This window comes from Natrix helvetica, assembly GCF_964273705.1.
Source record: "Natrix helvetica genome assembly, chromosome: 5".
NCBI classification, from domain to species: Eukaryota; Metazoa; Chordata; class Lepidosauria; order Squamata; family Natricidae; genus Natrix; species Natrix helvetica.
Genome location: NC_138551.1, coordinates 5,157,724 through 5,177,192, shown reverse-complemented (window position 1 = coordinate 5,177,192; position 19,469 = coordinate 5,157,724). Strand labels below are relative to the sequence as shown.

The window sequence follows — 19,469 nt, the reverse complement described above, 5'->3', positions numbered from 1 at the left end:
TTGCTATTAAACTAGACATACCCAGTTCCTGCAACCGTTCTTCATATGTTTTAGCCTCCAGTCCCCTAATCCTCTTTGTGGCTCTCCTCTGCATGCCTGCATCTGGAACAGGCCCCAGCTGTTCTTCCTCCTCACTCATAGCAGCCTCCAAAGGCAGCTGCCTCTCTGCTGGCTGGGAAATGTTGAACGGCCCTGGCTCTCTTTCTCTCTCTTTGTCCGACACTGAGCATCCATCAGAGCCTTCCCCAGGCCCCAGGAGTCCAGTTCCAGAGGGCAGATCCAGGAAGGTTGTGTAGATACTTACAGAACCAACGTTTTGTGGCGCTAAAGTGTTCAGTCACTTGCTCCTTCCCAGCCATATTGTGATTTTTATGGAGATTCTAATCATAGATGGATGGTGATGCTTACAAAACCAGATGAATTCTGCATCTGTTACCTTTTTGTCTGACTGGGATAACAGAATGGATGTTTAATGCAGCCAGATTTTCTGTGATAGTTTGTCGAATGGGACTGCAATTAACAGCTGATTAATTTCCAGTGTTTTACGTGGGTTGTATAATAATAATAATAATAATAATAATAATAATAATAATAATAATAAATAATTACTGATTGAGAAAAGTAAGGTTACAATCATAGACATCGCAATACCAGATGATAGCAGGGTCGAGGAGAAGGAACATGAAAAAGTTGCGAAATACCAGGACTTAAAAATCGAAATCCAACGATTATGGCACAAACCAGCAGTGGTAATTCCAGTGGTAATCGGCACACTGGGTGCTATTCCAAAAGCACTGGAATTACATTTAAAACAGTTAAAACTTGACAAAATCACCATCAGTCAAATGCAAAAAGCTGCACTGCTTGGATCTGCACGTATATTACGAAAATACGTTACGACGTCCTAGGCCCCTGGGTGGGGCCCGACTAGTAATCAATGCCAAATCCGGCGAATTAACTGGCCGCTGTGATACAATTGTATAATAATAATAATAATAATAATAATAATAATAATAATAATAATAATAATAATAATAATAATAATAATAATAATAATAATAATAATAATAATAATAATAATAATAATGTTGATTTGTTTCCTTTTTCTTGGGCTGTTTTTAGTCCAAATTATGGAGGAGATTGTACTGTTCCTTGGTGATTGGTGCAATCTTTAAACCCAGTAAAATAAAATAAACTATAAAGATAAACTAAGATAATCTATCTATCTAAAATGGATCTGTGTGTATGTTCCAGGATAACTCTGGAACGCCTCAGCAATTTCAACCAAACTTGGTACACAGATGACTTACTCTCTGGAACAAATACTGTGGGGGTAAGACACCTCAGGGTGTGTGTTCTGTTAAGATACAACCTGTCGTGCCTTAAAATGGCTTCTACCGTACTGCCTTAAAATGGCTTCTACTGTGCAACGCAGTGGAGTTGCCATGGTAACGGCTTCACAGTACTCCACAAGAGGGCTCTCTATGGTAAGGGGGGGAAATCCAACGGTATAAATTACGTTCGGTCCAGACATTTTACCCCTATAAATAAATACCCGGACAATCAGCACTAGTAAGATAATAAAATAAAATATAAAATAAAATAAATAATACTAAACATTTCCTGTTTGATTATCTTAAGTCAGTAACTTATGGTCATGATATGAGTTCTGCATATTGGCTTTTTAAAGTTTCTCTGACCATGGAAACTGATTAGATTTTTTTTTTAAATCGTCGCTGATGAGAAAAGTGAAGACCAATAAATAAGAGCATCATTTGCCCCTACAGAGAACCCAATCCAGGTAATCCTCAAGTTATGACCCACAAATGAACCCAAAATTTCTGTTGCTAAGTGAGACCTTTGTTAAGTGAGTCTTGCCCCAATGTACGACCTTTCTAGCCACCATTGTTAAGTGAATCATTGCTGTTGCTAAGTTAGTAACACAGTTGTTAAGTGAACCTGGCTCTCCCCATTGACTTTGATTCTCAGGAGGTCGCAAAAGGGGATCACGGGACCCCAGGACACTGCCACCGTCAGAAATATGAGTCAGTTGCCAAGCATCTGAATTTGGATCACGTAACCTTAGGATGCTTCAACGGTCGTAAGTGTGAAAAATGGTCATAAGTCACCATTTTTCAGCGGCGTTGTACCTTGGAATGATCACTAAATAAAATGTTGTAAGTGAAGAACTACCTGTATTAACTTACCAACTGCAGCGATTCGCGTAACAACTGTGGCAAGAAAGGTCGTAAAATGGGGCTAAAACCCACTCAACCGCTGTCTCGCTTAGCATTAGAAATCTTGGGCTCAATTGTGGTCGTAGGTTGAGGACTTCCTGTATCTATTGCAAGTCCATATGTATGCTACCATCATCGTTTAACGATCCCATAATCCCTTGCGGGGTGGAATCCGGGCAACGGAATGGAGCTAGCAGAGTATTTACTGGCCAGATGCCTTCCTGTCGCCAGTGTGGAGTTTTGTTCAGCAGATAGATTCTCATTGTGCCCAGAGAGAGAAATATCGGCCTCTACCTAGGAAGAAACTCACAGCCTCCTGATTTTGAGGCTATAGCTCCACCTCTAGGCCGCTGCACCACTCCTCCATAGATATGCTATGCCAGGGGTGTCCAAACTTGGGAACTTTAAGACTTGTGGACTTCAACTCCCAGAATTCCCCAGCCAGCCATGCTGGCTGGGGAATTCTGGGAGTTGAAGTCCACAAGTCTTAAAGTTCCCAAGTTTGGACGCCCCTGTGCTATGCCGTACGCTAAATAAACATATAAATGAATGTCTTCCAGGTGGAACAGTTCTGGCGGTTTTACAGCCACATGGTCCGTCCTGGGGACCTGACAGGCCACAGCGACTTCCATCTTTTCAAAGAAGGAATTAAGCCCATGTGGGAGGTAAGTCTTGAAGTTTCAAGGTTGGCTTAAGTAAGGCCGTCCTGGGACTGACATTTCTACTGTGGACGGAAGCTGGGTTTAAACCCAGGTTTAACATTCTGTCGGGATGCTCTCCCTGTCCCCGTCGTTCGTCCTTTTTTTCGCCCATTTCTTTGGTGGGAAGGGGAGCCTTTGGCCTATAAATTATTTATTTGTTGGATTTTTCATCTGCCTTTATTACTTTGTCAGGAACTCAAGATGGCAGACATACCTAATACTCTTTTCTCCTCCTGTTTTCCCCACACCAACAACCCAGCAAGGTGGGTCGAGCTGAGAGAGAAAGACTGGTCCAAAGTCACCCAGCCAGCTTTCATATATCCCAAGACGGGACTAGAATTCACCACCTCCTAGTGATCGGCCCAAAGTCACTCAGACGGTTTTCATTCTGAAGGTGGGACTAGAATTCACCACCTCCTGATGATTGGGCCATAGTCACCCTGCCAGTTTTCATACTAAAGTGGGACTAGAATTCACCACCTCCTAGTGATTGGCCCAAAGTCACTCAGACGGTTTTCATTCTGAAGGTGGGACTAGAATTCACCATCTGATGATTGAGCCATAGTCACCCTGCCAGTTTTTGTACTAAAGTGGGACTAGAATTCACCACCTCCTAGTGATTGGCCCAAAGTCACCCAGCTAGCTTTCATTCTGAATGCGGGACTAGAATTCACCACCTCCTAGTGATTGGCCCAAAGTCACTCAGACGGTTTTCATTCTGAAGGTGGGACTAGAATTCACCATCTGATGATTGGGCCATAGTCACCCTGCCAGTTTTCGTACTAAAGTGGGACTAGAATTCACCACCTCCTAGTGATTGGCCCAAAGTCACCCAGCTAGCTTTCATTCTGAAGGCGGGACTAGAATTCACCACCTCCTAGTGATTGGCCCAAAGTCACTCAGTCGGCTTCCGTGCTTAAGGCAGGACTAGAACTCACCATCTCCTAGCAACTTGCCCATGGAGATCCTGTCAGCTATGAGGCCTGAGGCAGGACTAGAACTCACCATCTCCTGGTGATTGGCTCAGTATCACCCAGCTGGGTTTCATACCTAAGGCAGGACTAGAACTCACCTTCTCTGAGTGATTGGCCCACAGTCACACCGCTGATTTTTGTGCCTAAAACAGGACTAGAACTCATTTCCTGGTTTCTCAGCCAGCACCTTAACCGCTACACCAAACTGATGCTGCTTATTGGAACTGGCGCCCTCTTTCACGTGTCAAGTTTCCAAATGAGGGAATAGGCACTTCTTCTGCTGAAGAAGTGAATGAGCTGGAAAGGACCTTGGAGGTCTTCTAGTCCAGCCCCCCGTTCAAGCAGGAGACCCTATACAAGTGGACATCCAGTCTCTTCTTAAAAACCCCAGTGATAAAGACCTACAATTTCTGGTGGCAAGCTGTTCCACCGGTTAATTGTCCTCACTGTTAGGAAGTTTCTCCTTAATTCCAGGTTGCTTCTCTTTTTGATTAGTTTCCAACCATTGTTTCTTGTCCTGCCCCCAGTCAGAAGAATTGTCTTGTTTTGTCACAGACACACACACCGCCCCCCATCAGTGCGGCATCCGGGCTCTCTGCAACCTTAACCCTCATGTCTGTATTAGGTTGACCCTTAATTTTCTTCCTCCTCCTCCTCCTCTTCCCAGGACGATGCCAACAAGAACGGGGGCAAGTGGATTATCCGCCTGCGGAAGGGCCTGGCATCTCGGTGCTGGGAGAACCTCATTCTGGCAATGCTGGGAGAACAATTTATGGTGGGGGAAGAAATCTGCGGGGCCGTCGTCTCTGTCCGTTTCCAGGTGAGTTGCCGGGGAGTTAGCGGGAAGCGGCTGCCAATCTGAGCCCAGGGCTGTCCTGTCCCGAAGGTGCTTTTTTCAGGAGGCAACTGGACTTTCTGGTTTTTTTCTTTGGAAGACGTTTCTCTTCTCATCCAAGAAGCTTCTTCAGCTCTGACCGCATAGTGGGGAATGGAAGGATTTACATTCCTTGCAGACAAAGCAGGTTATTTGCTTCCTTTTAAGAGAGCCGTTCAGGCCACTTGGAGTCCCAAAAGTGCTTTTTCAAGCGGCAGCTAGACTTTTTTGTTTTCTCTTTGAAGACATTTTACTTCTCATCCAAGAAGCTTCTCCAGCTCTGACTGGATGGTGAGGAATGGAAAGATTGATACTCCTTGCAGAGGCAGCTGGTCATTTGCATCCTTTTAGAGAGCGTTGAGGCCACCTGGAGGTTTATCCATGCCCTCGGGGTCACCTGAATGGGGCTTCTGGTTCCTGGAGTCTGCACTTTCTTTCCTGTGAAAATCCGTTCCTACTCCCACACCATTCAAAGGCCGTTCATCCCAAATTGTATTAGCTAAACGTCTGTAGAGATCAGTGGTGGGTTGCAGGCAGTACCCCCTGGTACAGGCGTACCGCAGGCTGCCCGGAGCACCAGATACCATTCCGGTATAGTCCTCCAGAGGGCCCACCTGAGCTCCTACCGGTCTTTTAAGGCTTCCGTGTTTCCTTGCACGGCGCATACAGTGCCTGCGAGACACTCTGCGGAGCAGCTGGAGAGTCGCGGAGGCGCTAAGATGCATGTGCGCGCACGCTGGTGCGTTGGTGTGGACGCCGCCAGGCCCGTTCCGACGGTTGAAATGGGATCCAGAACCCACCACTGGTGGAGATCCTCAGTCATCCAGGGCACGCTTTGTCCCAAGGGCGACCGCCTTAATCGTCTCCTGACTGTTTCCCCCTGCAGGAGGACATCATCTCCATATGGAACAAGACGGCCAGCGACCAAGCCACCACGGCCCGGATCAGGGACACCTTACGACGCGTACTCAACCTTCCCCCCAACACCATCATGGAGTACAAAACGCACACGGACAGCATCAAGTACGTGCTGCGGCGGTGAGGGGAGGGCGAGCGGTTGCTGCGATGCGCTTGTTCTGTGTCCGTACGGGCCAAATGCTGCTTGGATACAAAGACATAATGCGTGCATGTTCTGCTGGGGGGAGGGGGGAGGAATCAGGACCGTGAACCCCTTTAGCTGAGCAATTTGCAAGCTCTCTATTCTGGAGAGCAACCCCCACCCCACCCTCCCCAAGAACTGTTACTGCTCCCCTCAGGAATCTTCTCTGCCCCAGAGATCCTACGAGAGGGGTGTCAAACTCAAGGCCCGCGGGGGCCAGATCCGGCCTGCGGGGTGCTTAGATCTGGCGCAACGGGGCCAGCTTGGGAACCGCTAACGACTGGCCCGCGGTGCATCTGCCAGCAAAAATGGAGCGCCGTTTCCGTCGGCAGGCGGTTGCAGGAGGCTGTCGCAGCTGAAAACGGAGCTCGGGAGACCGTTTTTGCCGGCAGAGCGCTCGCACCACTGTAGGCGCCGCCGATACGAGTGACATTGATCTGGCCACACCCATCCCGACACACACACACACCGTGATATCAAACACAACCCTGATGCGGCCCTCAATGCAATCGAAGTTGAGCCCCCTTGTCCTACGACAACTTTCTTTGAATTCTCCTTCACTTCTGTCCGACCGATAGAGCAGGAATCGGGTACGGCCTTGATGCCATCAGGAACGTGTAAAGCCGGTAGTCCCGGACTTACGACCACAATGGAGGCCGACATTTGTGTTGCTAAGCGAGATGGTTGTTAAATTGCCCCATTTTACGACCTTCCTTGCCACAGTCGTTAAGTGAATCATTGCGGTTAAGTGAGAAACACGGTTGTTAAGGGAAGCTGGCTTCCCTGTCGACTTGGCTTGTCAGAAGGTCGCAACTCCTGGGCACTGTGACCGTCATAAATAGGAGCGGCTTGCTAAGGGTCTGGCTTTGGACCATGTGACCCTGGGGATGCTGCAGCCATCGTAAGTGTGAAAAATGGTCGTAAGTCACTTTTTACAGTGTCGTAACTTCAGTCACTAAATGAACTGTTGTAGATCGAGGACTATCTGCATTAGGCATTATCTCTAAGCCAGCGCCTCCCACTTTAAGTTAAGTGGACTTCAGCTCCCATAATTCCCCAGCCACCCAGGGGTCGAAGGCCACCTGCAGGAAGTCCTCGACTTAAAACCACAACGGAGCCTGGGATTTCAGATGCAAGCTGGTGGCGTCATAAATTGAGGCGCCATATCACTGGATTCAACTTTATGACTGTTTTTAAGACTGGTAAAGCGAGTCAGCACAGTTGAAACTCAAATCATGGGGTCAAATGGAAGGGACCTTGGAGGTCTTCCAGTCCAGCCCCCTGCTCAAGCAGGGGAGATCCTATACCACAGGGGTGTCCAAACTTGGCAACTTTAAGACTTGTGGACTTCAACTCCAGCTGGGGAATTCTGGGAGTTGAAGTCCACAAGTCTTAAAGTTGCCAAGTTTGGACACCCCTGCTATACCATATCAGACAAGTGACTGTCCGGTCTCTTTTTAACAACCTCCAGTGATTCACTTAACAGCGGCGGCAAGAAAAGGCATACAATGGGGCAAAGCTCACTTAGCAAATTTCTCACTTAGCAACGGAAACTTTGGGCTCGTTTGTGATTATAAATTGAGGACTGTATTTGCACTCTTTTTTTTTAAAAAAAAGTTTTTATTTCTTATTTTTCTACAAACACTGTGTGAACAGTGCGGTTACATTTTAATACAAGTAAAACAATACTCTTCACATTTAACACAATTAACAATCTTGTAGATTTTTAGTCCTGTATTTCCCCGAAAGTAAGACAGGGCCTTATTTTCTTTTGACCCCCCAAAATAAGTGCTTGGCCTTATTTTCGGGGAGGTCTTATTCTTTTTGAGGTGCAGGAGGCGGTGAGCGCGGTCACCCCATGGCCGCTGCTGTGTTGCAATATTTTCAGGGAGGGCTTATTTTGGGGGGATGGCTTATTTTAGCGCATGCAAACAAAAGCCCAATTGGGCTTATTATCCGGGGAGGTCTTATTTTCAGGGAAACAGGGTCGTAATACACATATTTCATTGAGTTACAATCTATCCTTAATCATTCAATATTTCAGTGTATTCTTTTTGATGCCAATCTCCATTTTCTCGATACTGCATCCCAACGTAAAACGGAGCAAGGAGCAGCAGCCTGGCCCCAAACCTCCTTCCCAAACTCAAATGCCCCGTAGTTACCAGGGTGGCAACTTTAACATTGTTTGCATTTGTGAGACAAAACGGCCAGAGGGAAGAAAAAAGAAAAAAAAAGGTGTTGTGACCCCCACTGCATTCCTGGGGAAATGAAAGACACAAACTAGCGAGGATTTATAAGCCCTTTAGATTTATAAATGCTCTCAAGAAGGCACTATGTAAATTGACTTGCGCGGTACAAATGATTTCTGAGCGTTATAAATGCCGTATATTAAATTTCCCCCGCTCCTTCAGTGGACGAGGGCTCTTTAAGCAGAACAGAGGATAGTAATATATGGAGGAGACGGGGGTATTTTAGAGACGGCTGTTCTGCTTTACCAGAGCAGACGGTTTCACGGTGACGTTTATTTTCACGCAAAATGATAAAAGATTGCCACTTATTTCAGAGCGTGGAGCGAAGAATGGGAAAAACACGTCAGTGTTTTGTAAGCAAAGAGGCCCGTCGGATCATTAGGACTGACATTTTTAAAAAAAACTAATCGAAGTGAAAGAGACAAACAGGACAGAAAATAGCATTCAGCCCCAAGGAGAGTAAAATGGGGTAGAATCTCCTCCCTGACAGGATATTTCCCCACACGCGACCAAAAAGAATTTTCCGGAAGGGTCAGATCAAAAGCCCTCGACTTACCGTAACCAGATTCTTGGTAGTCCTCGGCTTACGACCACACAGTGGAGTCCAAAATCTACGCTGCTAAGTGGAACATTTGTCAAGGCAGTTTTGCCCCAGTTTACGACTTTTTTTGCCATCGTCGTTCAGTGAACCGACCGTTAAGTTAGTCACAGGGTGGCGAAGGGAAGCTAGCTTCCCCGTTGATTTTGCTTGTCAGAAGGTCGCAAAAGGGGATTTATGGGACACTGCGACCGTCATAAATATGAACCGGTTGCCCAGCCTCTGAATTTTGATCATGTGACCACGGGGAAGGCTGCGACGGTCGAAAAGGGTGAAAAATGGTCCTTTTTTCCACTGCCGTTGTAACTTTGAATGGTCACTAAATGAACTGCTGTAAGTCGAGGACTACCTGTACTAACCTAACCGTGGCAGCAATTTGTATAACAACGGTGGCCAGAAAAGTTGTAAAACGGGTCAAAATTCACTCAAAATGTCTGTGGAGATTCTCAGTCATGGTTCTCCCCAAAATGCTTCTTTTTTCCCCCCAAAAGACAACTGGACTTTGTTTTTTTCTTGAAGACATTTCGCTTCTCATCCAAGAAGCTTCTTCAGTTCCGACCGGACTCTGGGGTCGTAAGTCGAGGGCTACCTGTAATTATATTGATTGAGTGACTAATCACCAAGTCATTTTGGACACTTGGCAACCACATAGATAGATTTCCTCACCTGATCCACCTTTTCTCTTCCCTTCGACGGGAGAGGAAAACACTGGAGAAGTCTCGGACACTGGATTGGATCTCCACCTGGAGGTTTGGCACTCTAGCTGAACCCCCAAACTCTTCCCTTCCTTCCTTCCTTCCTTCCTTCCTTCCTTCCTTCCTTCCTTCATCTCCCTTCTTTCCTAACGACTGCCTTCCTTCCCCTATCTTCCACCCTCCCTTCCTTCCTCATCCCGTCCTTCCTTCCTTCCCCATCCCGCCCTTCCTTCTTAACTCCTTCCCTCCCTCCATTCCTTCTATCTCCCTCCCTCCCTAACTCCTTCCTTCTTTCCTCCATCTCCCTCCCTCCTCAGTTCCCGGTTCCTAAGTCCTTCCTTCCTTACCCAATCTGCCTCCCTCCCTTCCTAACTCCTACCCCCCTTCCTAAGTCCTTCCACCCTTCTCCCATCTCTCTTCCTTCCTAACTCCTTCCCTTCCTTCCTAATGCCTTCCCTCCCTCCCTTCTTCCTTCTCCCTCCCTCCCTTCTTTCTTTCCCCCATCTCCCTTCCTCTTTCCTTCCTCCCTCCCTTCCACCCTTCTTCCTTTCTCCCACCTCCCTCCCTCTCTTCCATCTCCCTCCTTCCTAACTCCTTCCTTCTTTCCCCCATCTCCCTCCTTCCCTTCCTTCTCCGTCCCCCACTTCCTAAGTCCTTCCATCCTTCTCCCAGCCTTCCTTCCTAACGCCTTCCCTCCCTCCCTCTTTCCTTCCTTCCTCCCTCCCCCCTTCCTTCCTCCCTCCCTTCTTTCTTTCCCCCATCTCCCTTCCTCTTTCCTTCTTTCCTTCCTCCCTTCCTCCCTCCCTCACAATAACTCACCAGCAGAGATGAGGCACCGGTGAAGTGGAGGAAGGGGTCGGTCCCTCTCGGTTCTCTCCATCCGCTCCACTAGACATGGTGTTTAAGCCAGCTAATGATGGTGACACCCCTGGAGGTCACCACACACTTAGAGCTGTTGCAGTGGGGTGTTTCCCCCCCCCCAAATCAACATTTGGGGGTTTTATGGTTTTATACTTTTTATGATTCTCTCTGCTGCAATCCAGCGTCCAATCCCAGAATTTTGCAGCCTAGTTTATTCACAGAGAGGGGCACACGTGTTGTACAAAGGTATTTATTATTTTAGAGGAGGGACGTGCTATTGCAAACTTGGGGCAACCAACCAAAGGGAGACCGTTGGAAGGGAGACTTGTCAGAGGCCGAACTGAATGTTCCTTTTGTTTCTTCCCTTCCCTGGGCTTTTTTAGATCAAGGATGAAATGCACGCACACACGCACACACAATATTTCCTGCTTTCAATGCAGCCGCAGGCTCTTTGCAGCATCCCCTTGCGCCAGGAAAACAGATTGAAAATGGAGCAAATCCCATTCCCCCCCCCCCCATAATACTTCATAAATAACCTAGGCGTAGCTGCAGGGTTCTGGTTTGAGATTTGAGAGGGGGCTCAAAAAACAGGGGAACTGCCTACTTAACCAGTAAGGAGATTGGCGAACGGATCTGCCAGCTCAGTTACGGGCAGCTCGGAACATTTGGGCGCTCGGGCACCCATTCTGCTGGCGCTCGCCTGTTCAGGCCTTCCCCAGCCATGCGGTCCTTGAACGCCTGCAGGTGGCTGAAGCCGTCCTGCCTGCATAGGATGCGCGTTGCTTTCTAGCACACCCCAGGCGACGTGTTCCAAACGCCATCAAATAAGTAACCGGGGCGGAAAACCAGGAGACAGAGAGGCTCACCGCTTGGAAAGCGAATTTGGCGGTGCAGCTGGCTGTGCCCGAGATATTCCTTACCCCCCACCCCCCAAGGCTGATTATAACTGTCAGTCTCTTTTTCCAGCTGTGTAATTGTAGCTGCTTTCCGCATGGAACCAATTTGGCCCCCAAATAAGGAAACACCGAAGGAAAAAAAAAAAAAGCTCCGGAACAAGAACGGAAGTCAATTGCTTCTTGCTTCATTTTTTGCTCTGCAGAAATTGCTCCGGAACTTCCTAAGAAAAACCCCAATTTCCACGGTTAATTCGGGAGGAAAAATTGGCTGGATGGGTAGAAAATGCTCCGTAGATCATTTGAATGGGCTCTCTCCATCTGCCTGCTTCTCAATCCTTCCGTCACGTCCTGAGTGATGCTTTGAATACGGAGGAGTCCTCGACCAACGACCACAGTGATGAGGCCAGCATTTCTCTTGCAAAGCGAGAAATTTTGTGACGTGAACTTTGCCCCATTTTACGACCTTTCTTGCCACAGTCGTTAAGAGAATCGCCACAGTAGTTAAAGTTAGTCACACGGTTGTTAAGGGAATCTGGCTTCCCCCGTTGACTTTGCTTGTCAGAAGGTCGCAAAAGGGGATCACAGGATCCCGGGATGTTGCCACCGTCATAAATGTGAGTCAAGCTGTCAAGCATCTGAATGCAAATTACGTGACCATGGGGATGCGACAACGGACATAACTGTGAAAAATGGTCATGGTACACTTTTTCCAGTGCCGTCGTCACTTTGAACGGTCACTAAATGAACCCGCGCTCGAGGACTCCCTATGAAGTGAATCACCCCAGTTGATTAACTTAGTCACACGGTCGTTAAGTGAACCCGAACTTCTCCGTTGGCTTTGCTTGTCGGAAGGTCGCAAGAGGGGAATCACACGACCCCGCAACCGTCATAAATATGAATCAGTCGCGAATTTTGATCACGCGACCCCGGGGATGCCACAGTGGTCGCAAGTGTGAATAATGCTCATCAGTTACTTTTTTCGGTGCCGTCATAACGGTCACTAAACAAACTGCTTTAAGTCGAGGACTAGCTGTGCCCGTAGCTGCTCCTTGTCTCAGGGATTCCTCTCCTCTACGTCCACCCCACTCCAAGTGGCTTTCCAACCGTTTCTGCTCTGCATTGAGAGGCTGGCTCGGAGACAAGGAATCCATGGGACTTCCCCTGTGGCAGGCCAGGCTTCCCATGCGCTTATGGGGTTTGTAGTCCACCTTTGACTGCCAATGCCATTTTTGCAAAATCCAAACTAAAGCGGATATTGCAATCTTAAAAACCAACGGCCCGGGCAGGGCAGATGGATACGCGCTTTGCATGGGGAGGCTGCCAGTGCGTGCCAAGTCATCGACAGCTTTACAACCCAGACATTATGTCTGTAGTGGAGGGTTAGTTTTGCATTGGCCCTCCTCCCCCCACCCCTCTTCTTTTCCCCATCTCCCCCTCCCCCTGGCAAATTGTCCAAGGGATTTGTGCCACTGACTTAACAACTGCAGGAATTCACTTCGCACCTGGGGCAAGGAAGCTCGCAAAAAAGGAGCAAAGCTCACTTAACAACTCTCTTGGTTAGCTGCAGAAATGCGGGGCTCAATTGTGGTCATACGTCGAGGATTCCCCCGTACAGCAAAGGGAGCTCTGATGCTGTTGGGAGGGAGAGCTTAGCTTGCAAGCAAGGCCAGCCAGGGGTCTGTCAGAACTCGCCAGGGGACAAGGGTTACACTAATATCGGGGAAATGTTGGAATCAAATCGTGAACGAAAAGATGCAGAAGGAAGGACACAAGGAAACGTGGATGACAATTCAAATAGTTTTTTTTTTAAATTCTTTAAACTAATTTAAAAACTATTTTCACTTTTGACATTCACGTGTCATTGTGTGTCCATTCCATTTAATTAAATTGTTGGATTTAGTTGGCCATGGATAGTTGTGCCATTCCACTCCAGGGGACTGGAGGCTAAAACATATGAAGAACGGTTGCGGGAACTGGGTACGTCTAGTTTAATAGAAAGAAGGACCAGGGGAGACATGATAGCATCTTCCAATATCTCTGGAGCTGCCACAAAGAAGATTTGGGAGTCAAGCTATTCTCCAAGGCACCTGAGGGCAGGACAAGAATCAATGGGTGGAAACTAATCAAGGAGAGAAGCAACTTAGAACTGAAGAGAAATTTCCTGACAGTTAGAACAATTAATCAGTGGAACAGAAATTGCCTCCAGAAGTTGTGAATGCCCCAACACTGGAGGTTTTCAAGAAGAAATTGGACAGCCACTTATCTGCAATAGTATAGGGTCTCTTGCTTGAGCAGGGGGTTGGACTAGATGACCTCCAAGGTCCCTTCCAACTCTGCTATTCTATTCTATTCTAAATATCAAGTATCACATGTTTACGAAGCATGAGAACAAAAGTAAGAAGACCCAATTGCTAGCACCAAGGCATTTTCCTCTGAAATTTGTTAAGTTGAATATTTTCATCTATTGGAGATGAATGCAGAATGCACATGAATGCAGGACTTGGGTAAGTCTAATCTAGTGAAAAGAAGGACCAGGGGAGACATGACAGCAGTGTTCCAATATCTGGAGCTGCCACAAAGAAGAGGGAGTCAAACTATTCTCCAAAGCACCAGAGAGCAGGACAAGAAGCAATGGGTGGAAACTAATCAAGGAGAGAAACAACTTAGAACTAAGGAGGAATTTCCTGACAGTTGGAACAATTAATCAATGGAACTCCTTGCCTCCAGAAGTTGTGAATGCCCCAACACTAGAAGTTTTTAAGAAGAGACTGGACAGCTGTTTGTCTGGAATGATATAGAGTCTCCTGCTAGAAGACCTCCAAGGTCCCTTCCATCTCTCTTCTTCTGCTTAGAAATCCACTGTGAATACAATTTTGGTCGCCACAATGTAGAAAAGATGTGGAGACTCTAGAAAGAGTGCGGAGAAGAGCCACAAAGAGGATTAGGGGACTGGAGGCTAAAACATATGAAGAACGGTTGCAGGAACTGGGCATGGCTCGTCTAGAGAAGAGAAGGACCAGGGGAAACATGATAGCGGTGTTCTAATATCTTAGGAGCTGCCACAGAGAGGGGGCGGGGGGTACCTGTTTTCCAAATCAGACGGCCAGACGGAATAATGAATGGAAACTGAACAAGGATTCAACCTAGAAATAAGGAGAAATTTTCTTGACAGAACAATCAACCAATGGAACAGAAGTTTCCTTCAGAAGTTGCAAATGTTCCAACACTGGAAGTTTTTAAGAAGAGACTGGACAACCGTTTGTCTAAAATGATATGCGGTTTCCTGCCTGAGCAGTGTTGTGACCCACCAGCAGCCAACAGCTGGCAGCAGATTTGGAGAGTGAGGAGGTTGGGGAGGAAGATGGGCCAGTCCTGGAGTCTGGGGAAGGTTCTGATGAGGGCTCTGTGTCGGAGGCAGAGAGGGGGCCAGGGCCGTCTGACAGTTATCAGCTGCCTTCAGAGTCAGACATCAGTGAGGCAGACAAACAGCTGGAGCCTGTTCCTAGTGTGCGCATGCGCACAGCGGCCAGACAAAGGGAAGAGCTAAAGAACCAGGGTCGACCTGGGAGTAAGGCCACAGTGGACGATGAATGTCCCCTCCAAGAGGAAACAAAAGAGGAGCGAAAGAGAAGTGGAGTTTGCAGGAGACCATTAGTTCACTTCATAGGTTCGTGACTCCTTGCCAAGTTCTGCAGATATCAGCCTGGCAGTTCTCCAAGCCAGATAAGGTCTGTTGACCGTAAATCCTCCCTTGAAAGACTTTGCTGGATGTGAAGGAGCAGAATTCACAGTCAATTAATAAAAGTGCTTTTTGTTGTGATAAGGAGTCTGCTTCAGGCTCTTGGGCAGCCTCGGTCAAAACAAGCAGGGGGTTGGACTAGAAGACCTCCAAAGTTCCTCCCAACTTTATTATTCTATTCTATTCATTCCGCAACCAGTAGAGACCGACGCAGGAGATTTAAGAAATTCAGCCTCACCTGCCTCTGATGACCATGAGTGATCAGCGGAGACCCTCTCCCATGCCTCCCACTCCCATTTGTCTATCTTTGCTAAGCAGGCAAGCTGGATCTCATTCCCCCCCCCCAATTCCTTTCCCCCCATCAGCAAGAAAAATAGCCCCGGCAGCCGCCCCATTAGACCCATTCCCCGAGATTTATCGGAAAGCACTTTGCCAGCACATAGCCGGAGCGGATTTTTATGTTTATTGTGGGTGTCATTAGCAAAGCAGATTTAAAGCAAGCCGTGACTGGTAGCAATTGGCTTTTTTTCCCCTCTCTCTCTCTCTCCCCTTCCGAATCAAAAAATAGCTCTATTAACGGATTCGTGTGCAGCTTGCAGAATGATGCATTGGCCTAGGTCGTGCCAAGCCTTGGAGGTGTCAGAAAACATGGATTTTTGTGTGTGTCTCTCTCTGGTTAACTGTCTGCACGTTGCACCAGCCTAGGAAACCTAAGGCCATCAGAGGGCAGTTTATATTCAGTCGGAATTGACCATATTGGTGGAAGGGATGATGGGCGACCATTTTCCTTTTCCTCACCTTTGGAAAGTTGCAAAGCTGGCACAAAGAAGAGCGGGGAGGAGGGGTCAGCCTATTTTCCAAAGCATCAGAAGGCAGGACAAGAAGCAATAGATGCAAACTAATGAGAGAAGCAATCTAGAACTAAGAAGACATTTCCTGACAGTTAGAACAATGAATCAGTGGAATAGAAGTTGCCTCCAGAAGTTGTGAATGCCCCAACACTGGAAGTCTTTAAGAAGATGTTGGATAGCCATTTGTCTGAAACGGTACAGGGTTTCCTGCCTAGGCAGGGGGTTGGACTAGAACAGGGGTGTCCAAACTTGGCAGCTTTAAGACTTGTGGACTTCAACTCCCAGAATTCCCCAGCCAGCTGGCTGGGGAATTCTGGGAATTGAAGTCCACAAGTCTTAAAGTTGCCAAGTTTGGACACCCCTGGACTAGAAGACCTCCAAGATCCCTTCCACCTCTGTTATTCTGAGACTCTAGAAGGGTTTTAGAGAAGAGCAACAAAGATAATTAGGGGACTGGAGACTAAAACATAGGAAGAACGGTTGCAGGAACTGGGTATGTTTAGCTTAAGAGACAGAAGGACTAGGGGAGACATGATAGCAGTGTTCCAATATCTCAGGGGTTGCCACAAAGAAGATTTGGGAGTCAAGCTATTCTCCAAGGCACATGAGGGTAGAACAAGAAGCAATGGGTGGAAACTAATCAAGGAGAGAAGCAACTTAGAACTGAGGAGAAATTTCCTGACAGTTAGAACAATTAATCAGTGGAACAGAAATTGCCTCCAGAAGTTGTAAATGCTCCATCACTGGAGGCGTTTAAGAAAAGATTGTTCAGCGACTTGTCAGGGATGGTACAGGTAGTCCTCAACTTACAACCACAATTGAGCCCCAAATTGATGATGACATTTCTTGAGTGAGTTTTTGCCTTGTTTTACAACCTTTCTTGCCTGCAGTGAATCCCTGCAGTTGATCAGTGAGTAATCTGGTTGTTAGCTGAAACTAACTGAATCTGGCTTCCCGCAAAAGGGGATCGCCTGACCCTGGGACACAGCAACGGTCGTAAATGTGAACCAATGGCCGAGCCTCTGGATTTTGATCACGTGATCACAGGGATGCGGCAACAGTCGTAAGGGTGAAAAACTGTCATAAGTCCCTTTTTTCGGCACCGTTGTAACTTTCAATGGTCACTAAAGGAACCGTGGTGGTTTGTTGCGATGGACACCCTTTTCCAAGCACTGTGAAGCAAAGTGTGCTCAGGTCTAGTCCATTGGGGGGTGGGGGTATTGCTTGTGTGCGCACCAGTTTGCGCCATTTCGCTTGTGTGTGTGTGCCCCATGCGCTGTGCAATTTAAATGATTCTGGCGCATGCAGAAATAAGATGGTGGCGGCTATGGCGCCACCTGGAGAACCGGTTTGGGAGCGTGGCAGGCCTGGGTCACTGCCGGTAGAATAGAATAGAATAAATATTGGAATAGAGAATGTCATAGCATAGCATAGCATAGAATAGAATAAATATTAGAAAATAGAATGGAATGGAATAGAATAGCATAGCATAGAACAGAATAAATATTGGAATGAAGAAGAGAAGAGAAGAGAATAAATATTGAAATGAAGAATAGAATAGAATAGAATAAATATTAGAATGAAGAATAAAATAGAATAGAATAAATATTGGAATATGGAATAGAATAGAATAGAATAGAATAAATATTGGAATATGGAATAGAAGACATATTGGAGAACAGAATAGAATAGAATAGAATAAATATTGGAATATGGAATGGAATAGAATAGAATAGAATAGATTAATATTGGAATATGGAATGGAATAGCATAGCATAGCACAGAATAGAATAGATTAATATTGGAATATGGAATAGAAGAGATATTGGAGACTAGAATAGAATAAATATTGGAATATGGAATGGAATAGAAGAGATATTGGAGAATAGAATAGAATAGAATAGAATAAATATTGGAATATGGAATGGAATAGAATAGAATAGAATAAATATTGGAATATGGAATGGAATAGCATAGCATAGCATAGAATAGAATAGAATAGAATAGATATTGGAATATGGAATAGAAGAGATATTGGAGAATAGAATAGAATAGAATAAATATTAGAATATGGAATGGAATAGAATGGAATGGAATAGAAGAGATATGGAGAATAGAATAGAATAGAATAAATATTGGAATATGGAATGGAATAGAATAGAATAGAATAAATATTGGAATATGGAATGGAATAGCATAGCATAGAATAGAATACAATAGAATAGAATAAATATTGGAATATGGAATAGAAGAGATATTGGGGAATAGAATAGAATAAATATTGGAATATGGAACGGAATAGAATGGAATAGAAGAGATATTGGAGAATAGAATAGAATAGAATAGAATAAATATTGGAATATGGAATGGAATAGAATGGAATAGAAGAGATATTGGAGAATAGAATAGAATAAATATTGGAATATGGAATGGAATGGAATAGAATAGAATAGAATAGAATAGAATAGATTAATATTGGAATATGGAATAGAAGAGATATTGGAGAATAGAATAGAATAGAATAGAATAAATATTGGAATATGGAATGGAATAGAATGGAATAGAAGAGATATTGGAGAATAGAATAGAATAAATATTGGAATATGGAATGGAATGGAATAGAATAGAATAGAATAGAATAGATTAATATTGGAATATGGAATAGAAGAGATATTGGAGAATAGAATAGAATAGAATAGAATAAATATTGGAATATGGAATGGAATAGAATGGAATAGAAGAGATATTGGAGAATAGAATAGAATAGAATAAATATTGGAATATGGAATGGAATATAATGGAATAGAATAGAATAGAATAAATATTGGAATATGGAATGGAATAGCATAGCATAGAATAGAATAGAATAAATATTGGAATATGGAATAGAAGAGATATTGGAGAATAGAATAGAATAGAATAAATATTGGAATATGGAACGGAATAGAATGGAATAGAAGAGATATTGGAGAATAGAATAGAATAGAATAAATATTGGAATATGGAATGGAATAGAATGGAATAGAAGAGATATTGGAGAATAGAATAGAATAAATATTGGAATATGGAATGGAATAGAATGGAATAGAATAGAATAGAATAAATATTGGAATATGGAATGGAATAGCATAGAATAGAATAGAATAGAATAGAATAGAATAAATATTGGAATATGGAATAGAAGAGATATTGGAGAATAGAATAGAATAGAATAAATATTGGAATATGGAATGGAATAGAATGGAATAGAAGAGATATTGGAGAATAGAATAGAATAGAATAGAATAAATATTGGAATATGGAATGGAATAGAATGGAATAGAATAGAATAGAATAAATATTGGAATATGGAATGGAATAGCATAGCATAGCATAGAATAGAATAGAATAGAATAGGATAAATATTGGAATATGGAATGGAATAGAATGGAATAGAATAGAATAGAATAAATATTGGAATATGGAATGGAATAGCATAGCATAGAATAGAATAGAATAGAATAAATATTGGAATATGGAATAGAAGAGATATTGGAGAATAGAATAGAATAGAATAAATATTGGAATATGGAATGGAATAGCATAGAATAGAATAGAATAGAATAGATTAATATTGGAATATGGAATACAAGAGATATTGGAGAATAGAATAGAATAGAATAGAATAAATATTGGAATATGGAATGGAATAGAAT

The 19,469-nt window shown here is 44.9% G+C and overlaps 1 protein-coding gene across 6 annotated transcripts in view; it reads left to right on the top strand.

Annotated features, from left to right (window-relative positions):
* EIF4E2 (eukaryotic translation initiation factor 4E family member 2) overlaps window positions 1-19,469 on the top strand; it is a 57,024-nt gene that overhangs the window by 22,410 nt on the left and 15,145 nt on the right. For all 6 annotated transcript variants that reach the window (XM_081956139.1, XM_081956138.1, XM_081956136.1 and 3 more), the window contains 3 exons: window positions 2,798-2,902; window positions 4,580-4,732; window positions 5,673-5,809. In XM_081956139.1, the coding sequence (XP_081812265.1) occupies window positions 2,798-2,902; window positions 4,580-4,732; window positions 5,673-5,809 (395 nt within the window). The remainder of the gene's footprint in view (window positions 1-2,797; window positions 2,903-4,579; window positions 4,733-5,672; window positions 5,810-19,469) is intronic.